Here is a 7,242-nt window from a genome sequence, read left to right as displayed (position 1 = left end):
ATATATATATTGGCAGGTAAATAAATGATAAACAACAAAGCATCATATTGAATTGCCTCTGCTATGATGGCATAAGCATTTTAGAAAGCTGAAGATGAATTTTCTCAGTGCCATTGAGGGTTATAGACGTCAACAATATTCACTGGGTTGGCAGTGAATGACTTGTTGAGATCAGAAATCAAACCAAAGGTCATGTTGTGTTATGCGAGCGTGATCAGAAGGAGCAGTACCTCGAGTCAAGTTTCTTTACGCTCCATTTTTTGTCAAGGTGCGTCTATGTCTCATCTCATCACAGTCTGACTGCAACTGCTCTTCTTCACTTTCACACCATTTTTCTATTCTTCTCTGTTAAATTGATTCATGTCATCAACGTAGTGATTGTCAGCGGATTGAGCTCTTGCCTTTCTGCCACTTGCCTTTCTGCCACTTGCCTTTCTGCCACTTGCCTTCGTGCCACTTGCCTTCGTGCCACCTTTTCGACGATTTCGCTTCGGTCGGTGCTCCGAGAACCAATTGGTGACAGCCATGGCGAGACGCAGGAATCCCAGGCTAATGCAGTGCATCTCCGAAGTTATGGGGATATCAGAGAAGATGGCGTGATCCCGGCTGATTAAAGTGGAGCCGCATTGAAAGTCTTTGACTATGTTGAAGATCTCCAGACGCTCCGTCTGGCGCATCATGCCTCGGATGTTCAGCAGGGTGGAGACGTGCTTCTGCCTGGTGTGAGGAAGGACACGGACGGACGGAGGTGGTGAGTGGAAGGTGATGCCGTGGGCGCCATTAGGACGGACAGGAATGACTTTGCATCACATCTGTCTGAGTCATCTGTTTCTGGGAAGGAACTTGTGTTTTTTTTTTTAATGCTTTACATGTGCTGTAAGCAAATATGATGACACTTACCAGAAGGGCTGCAGTCACTATTGGATATTTTTAGAATGGATTATCCTATCGATTATTCCATCAATTAATCGAATCATTGGATTCATTTTGTCAGAATTTTTTTTTAGCTTAAAAAATATTTTTAGTATCATTGAGGTCACTGTTGATCCATATTGATTAACAGGATTGATGGGCAAAAGATTTTGATGAAACCCAAAAGATAAACCAGTCAGAAATGATGAAGCATCATGAAGCAGGAATGTCCGCAAATACCAACGAGAGTAAACAAAAAGGGCCTCAGGTCTATGGAGCTAACTATCTCTCCCTACGTGGCACCAGTCTGTCTCCTGCTGGGTGGCAGGAACAGGAAGTACTCGGCAGCAGCTTCCTGTCTGCTCTTTGGAGACTTCTGCGTCACAGGCGCTAAGGTTGCCAAGTGTCATCTCAGTCTTAATCTGTGAACAAACATCTTTGGCAGTTGAGCCCAGGCCTCGTCGCCTTATTCGCTCTCAGAACAGAATAGCCAATCCAAAAATAGCAAAGTTAATGGATGATATGTTTTCATGCTCCTTTCCTTGTTTTGATCCATTGTGACAAAAAAAACATACATACTCGTACATTTCCCTTGGCTGGACGCCAAAAGCAACTGCGAAATTGTTCTTATAGACACATCCTGAGCGATATATTCCCATCAAGAAAATGTGTTGGAGCCCTACCGAATATCTGGAAACTCTTTAACCAGTACGGCAACCTCCATCTGAATGGAAGGCGTGTCTTCCAGGAGAACAACCTCAGCTAGGTGGCAGATGAGACTGTCCAACCAAGATGAACTTGATTCCTGAAACAGACGTGCAAATTGGATTTGTTACCATCAGAATGGTTGACATTTTATGTTTGCATTGCGTTTAGATCGTTACCATGATTTATTTTTTGATTTTGCCTAAGAGATAAAGATGAGTCAAAGTCTCTCAAAGGGGAAGCAAAAATGTTTACTAAGTGAATAATAAAATTCCGTTTTTTCCTGGCTATTGTTTGCCTCCAAAGACAGCGGAATTCTTTGGTTTGACATTTGCTAAAAATAATCGTTTTCACCCCGTCACTAAAAATCTGCCCCCTCCCTCCCTCCCTGGCTGGCCAGTTCCCATTTTTCACAGTCAATTCATTCTCCTCTTCAGCGAAAAAGGCCATCAAGGCCATCCCGCACTCACTTCAAAGTCAGCCAGCTGACAGGAACAGGAAGTTCCCTCTGAACACAGCAGCTTCCTGTTGTCAAGCGAGGTGACGGACACTTGTTTGAACTCGGGCACAGAAAGAGGGCAAATGCCACGCTGTCAGGCGAAGTTGTTTTACAGCCTCTTCCCCTTTCGGGTTAGTGCTAACGTAAGCTGAGATCATCCATCTCCATCAGGCTGGCCGGCCGGCTGCAACCATTTTTCACAACTCACTGCTGTATCAACACTGTCTGGCTTGGTTCGTCCTGACTTAGGAAGTCGGAGGAGCAGGCTCCATTCTCAGCAACCATCCTTGCCATTCTATTCCGTCCCAGTCCAGGAAGTTGGCGGAGCAGGCTCCTTTCTCATCAACCATCCTTGCCATTCTATTCCGTCCCAGTCCAGACTTTACAAATTCTTGAGCATGAAGAACAGACTCACCAAATCCTGAAAGAGTCCTTTAATCTGTTTGGCTTCGTCTTGTAAGCGGAAAGCCATTCTCTTTCTCATTTTGGACGAGGTGCAAATGAGTCGTCCCCGCATGATGGCTCGTACATATTCAACCAGGACCCGACGGTGCACCTCACCCACCAGCGTCTATGTCGTTGAAGAAAAAAAAAATAATCCAATGAAAATATTCTCTTTTAAACCTGGTCCAACAATCCATACCTGATACGGTGGAGGATCCATCCTTCGGAACTTTTTGAAGTGTTGTTTAATGCTCGCTTCGATGGCCTCAAAGGTATCCGTGTTGGTCAGCCATTTTCTCTTGATCATTTTGTCAAAAAACGGCTGCAAATGACAATGGATGGTTACAATGGGAGCTGTCTGACTAAACGCGACCACGTTAATGGTTGCTCACCCTAATGTGCTCAAACAGTCTATCGACCAGCACCTTCACAGAATGATTGATGATCTTGTCCAGGGAGGAGTTGGCTCTTTTTGCTGAAGGCTCACTGGCCTGCGGATCGCACTGCCTGCAGCGCTCCACAAAGGCTCTACCGTGTCCAGCAAGGAAGGATATGAATATTCACATTCAGAAAGCCAAAATCACAAGCTAGTTTGTTTTTTGACCTGAGAGGAGGGCAGCAGTTGACTAGCGCTATGGTCCTGGAAACATATCCATCTCCCCGATCGCCAAACTCTGCCTGGGTCTCGTGAAACATCTGCACTTTCCTTTGGAAACTGCACACGACATTTGCTTTGAAAATCCGGATCCACCAAAAAAACAAAGCTACGTCCAGCAGCCCGGATCCTAATTTTTCAACTCACCTATGAAGAAAGTCAGCCAAACCGATGAGACTAAAGCGAGCCACCCTTGCCCCTAGGAATTGGTTCACAGAAGTAGATTTGTCCAGATCTACCTTCAGCCTCTGGAATTGTAAAATTCCTCACGGTTATGTGTCATAGTAGTCAAGTCTGTTAATGTCCCCCGACCCAAAAAAAAAAAAATGACCTGAATGACTGACGGCGCTAGGTGGGACTGATACTCCTCGATGTGTAGAGTCTGGGCCCATCGCCTCTCTTCGTCATCCAGAACCTGAATGAGCTCTTTGGTCACCTTCTCCTGCAAATCCAATAGACAAATGAGCCTTGGGGCAGTCAAATAAAAAGCCTTTTCTTACCTTGACAATGCTAAGACACTCCGTTTCCAATTGGTCCACCGTGCCTTGAGACAGAAGAGGTTCCAGGGAACCATAGTTGATTGGTGTTGCGGTGCCAATGGTTCCCAGGACATCACTTGGAAGAGAAAAACGTGATTCAAAAAAGGTATTTGAGTGGTTTTCCCCCTATGACTGATGTACTCTACCGGTTGTAGATGTTGTAGAACCAATCCAACAGTGAATAGACATCGGTAATCTGCAGCGGGCCACGGGTAAGCGTTCGTAGACGTTTAGCCACGGCTTGATGATAACTTTCCACATACACCTGGAATGCAGAAAACTCCTCGGGGTAAATGGACACGGCATTCCTCTTGGCCGCGTCCAGGTCATCCACCATCCGACTCCTCAGACGCTCCAGGTACGAGGCCAGCTGGCCCGCCTGAGTGTCCACCTGGTTAGGCAAGCTCCAGTCAGCAGCCTCCGCCACAGCTTCTCTCCATTTCATTTTCAATCGTCGTGGACGGTGGCTTTGTTGGATCTGGGGAGCTGCGTCCAGATCTCGCTCTGGCTTGTTCTTCTCTCTGAGAGCCCAGGCCATATCCGCATTCTCCTCCTGCTGAATAACCAGTACCACATACCCGAGGTTGTGTCCGGCACTGGGCTGACGGAGAGACTCGCGGACCACATCCCACATCTCTCTCATCAAAGCCTCGTAGAGAAGCTCCACGTCTTTCTCTTTACGCCGGCTTGAATCCAGAGTGGCGTTGGAGCTGAGTGACTCGTCCAAGGATGAACACGATAAAGGAATCATGCCAGAAGCACCGAAGGGAGCAGGACTGACGACGGGACTTGACGGCAAAAGAGACAGCAGCTCACACTCTCGTTCCAGCTCCTGGATATGCGTGTCAGCAAGGAGCAGATCTCGATGGTTGACTAACTGTAAAATCTCCAGTACTGTTGAGAGGAAAGCATAGATTCAATTGGTTTCAGTGGTCTGGAAAAGATCTCAGATACATGAATGAATGAACTACAGACTAAACCCTGGACCAAGGCTCCTGAGTCGGATCTATTTTTGTCTCTTTTCATGGCAAACATTGTTCCCCGTGGAGTCAGTCGAGCAAAAATACGTTGAACGAGGGTATAGGAAGTGCACTCGTTTCCTGGTTTAACAGACTGTTGATTGAGTCCAATGACTCAGGATGATGTGGAGTTCACGTCAGTCGCAATGTATTCGTTGTACCCAAGAATTACTGTGGAAGCTCAAATGTATGGAGCAACGAGCTTTGGATTCAACACAATCAGGTTTTAGTCATAGCGTCACTTGTGATCACAGCTATCCTGGTTGTTTACCTGAGAGGGGCTCTCTGGTTTTGACCACTGGTTCCTTTTCCTCGGTTTCCTCATCAGTCTCCTGTGAAGCCTTGTCAGACATGGATTCCCTCTTCATCTTGCCAAGGCTAACCATCCTGAGGAAGGAGGGCCGTCTAGATGCCTCCGCCTCACCGTCTGCACTCAGGTTCCCACAGGGCAGGCTTTCTCTGCGCTCCTCCTTGCGACGGCCGCCAGTAACGCTGCACAGGAGGCGCAAAATTGAAAACACAAATAGGAGGGAGAGAGGGAGGGAGTGAAGAGGCCTCACACATAACCAAATCGATGGCTTGGTGCTAGAAGTACTTCGATTGTTTCTTGACACTTGGTGCTTTTGCGATGTATCGCTTGTGGATTCCATAATGTATCACCTATGCACTTGCCATTTCCTTTGTATGCTTTGTCCTGTTGTCGCGTGAACCTTTATTATGTTATATAGGACGAATGTCTTACAGTATAAAGGCTCGGCTTGAACCCGAACCAAAGTTCATCAACTCGTTTGGAATTTGGATGAAAGTGACCTGAACGTAGTGCATATTTTACTTCGATCTATATATATATATATATATATATATGCATATAAAAAAATACATCTATATTTTTACAGACATATAGACAACAATTGTGTGTGGCCATCCTCACCGGAATAAAGTCATAATTCCTTCTGAGCTTCTGCGTGGTCCTTTCCTTTTTTCCCGTTGTGTCGGGAGTGTGTTTGAGTCTCCGGGGCTGTAGTGGGGCAAACTGTGTCCCCACACACTCCGTCCAGATTTGCGGAGCCCCTTGCCCAATTTTCCAAGGGTTTTCAGTGGCGACACACCACAAATCCGCTCCAGGGTGCCCCTCAGTGGCTTTCCTTTAAGAGTTCCCGCTCCGTGCCTCTCTGCATTCAGCTCGTTTTCCTCCTCTTCTCCATCTCGAGAGGACCTGAGCTGGAGGTTACGCCTGACCTCCCCCATGATGAGCCCCGTGTCACCGTCATTCCTCTCATCCTCATCCAAGTCAACGTCCTCAAAGGGGTTCAGGTTCTTTTTCAGATCCTTCAGTTCGTGCAACTCATTCAGATCATTCAAGTCCTTGAGGTCCAGGTCAAGCCTCGGGAGAATAAGTTCACCATTCACTCCGGGGAACTCGTGGCAGCTCTTTGACCTACCTGGGAGCTTCTTTAGAATGGGCATGTTTGCACTTGAGATTTGAACTGTTGAACAAGAACAAGGGACAAAAAAAAAAAAAAAAATGAGTCTATCACTGCAACTGTGCCGTTTCTTGACTTCTTGATTTCAACTGTATTTGATGCTGGAATAATAGACAAAGCAAGGTTTTTCATCTATTAGCAACGTTACCTGGATCCCACCTGTATGGATGAATTTTTCAGAAAACACCAATAATCCACATTCGAGTGATGTGAAAGCCACCAAAAATGCAGTCTTACCCGAGAAGAAAATGATCCTTGCAGTATTTCAGTAGCGCGTCATCCTGGAGTGTGCAGGCTTTGTGTGTGTTTGTGACTGATGAGTGCGAGAGTGTGTCTGAAAGTACTCGTGGACTCAAGAGAGCAATGTGGCTGCCCGTGGTTTCCTGGCCAGCTCTATTGTGGTGGAAGGTGATATGTTTTCCTGAGGAAAGGCCTGTCCTGTCGCTTCTACCCCTCCTACACCAGCAAAGCTTCAGAGCCAGTTACATGAAGCCCTCTAACGCAGAATTTGAAGGATGAATGGATGCCCTTGAGTGCAAATTCCATTCATGCATCAGCGGCAACGTAGCGGAAGTGAGCAGCGATGATGATAGACACTTGGGTTGATGCCATATTGTTTGTAACATAACTTCATTGCCGTAATAATCGTCACATAAAAGAAACTGACGGAGATTTGTTGGTGCCTGACATTTTTTTTTAGTTTGAGGTCTACCCACATTTGTTTATCAGAAAAGGCACCAAAACATAGGAGTTGATACAGACGTCATGATGGTTCTTTGTTGTACATGCTTGGGCAAGATATAACAGTTCAATAAAAAAAAAAAATGAAGTGAAATCAATTATTATTTATCACACGCTAATTGATGGTCCACTCACCTGACTGGAGTGCTCCATGATGATGGTGTGCATGTGGGTGTGGCTGCTTGTTCATCTCCATATGGACCTTCTGACTGGCTGCCGACCAATTCAGGGTGTGGTCTGCTGC

The 7,242-nt window shown here is 46.2% G+C and overlaps 1 protein-coding gene across 1 annotated transcript; it reads right to left on the bottom strand.

The window, feature by feature from the left end:
* exoc3l2a (exocyst complex component 3-like 2a) lies at positions 1-7,222 on the bottom strand. The gene is made up of 13 exons (XM_085936656.1): positions 7,134-7,222; positions 5,705-6,260; positions 5,045-5,265; positions 3,901-4,648; positions 3,716-3,830; positions 3,547-3,657; positions 3,363-3,463; positions 3,165-3,275; positions 2,953-3,088; positions 2,760-2,882; positions 2,532-2,687; positions 1,596-1,717; positions 1-717 (listed from the first exon to the last, which is right to left on the bottom strand). The coding sequence occupies exons 1-13, from the start codon at positions 7,192-7,194 to the stop codon at positions 336-338; spliced, it is 2,943 nt and encodes a 980-aa protein (XP_085792782.1). The 5' UTR covers positions 7,195-7,222; the 3' UTR covers positions 1-335.
* Positions 7,223-7,242: the final 20 nt, after the last annotated feature.

This window comes from Syngnathus leptorhynchus, chromosome 17, assembly GCF_054491065.1.
Source record: "Syngnathus leptorhynchus isolate UIUO chromosome 17, UIUO_Slep, whole genome shotgun sequence".
Classification (NCBI taxonomy): Eukaryota; Metazoa; Chordata; class Actinopteri; order Syngnathiformes; family Syngnathidae; genus Syngnathus; species Syngnathus leptorhynchus.
The sequence above is the reverse complement of the archived record's forward strand: the minus strand, read 5'-3'. Positions and strand labels throughout refer to the sequence as shown.

Bases quoted from the DNA above. Each gene is read 5' to 3' on its own strand.
- exoc3l2a (XM_085936656.1), bottom strand. From the start codon at position 7,194: ATGGAGATGAACAAGCAGCCACACCCACATGCACACCATCATCATGGA. The intron at 5,266-5,704 runs GTGAGGATGGCC...CCTCCTGTGCAG, and splicing joins GGAATTATGACTTTATTCCG to CGTTACTGGCGGCCGTCGCA. The intron at 2,883-2,952 runs GTGAGCAACCAT...TGTCATTTGCAG, and splicing joins GACTGTTTGAGCACATTAGG to CCGTTTTTTGACAAAATGAT.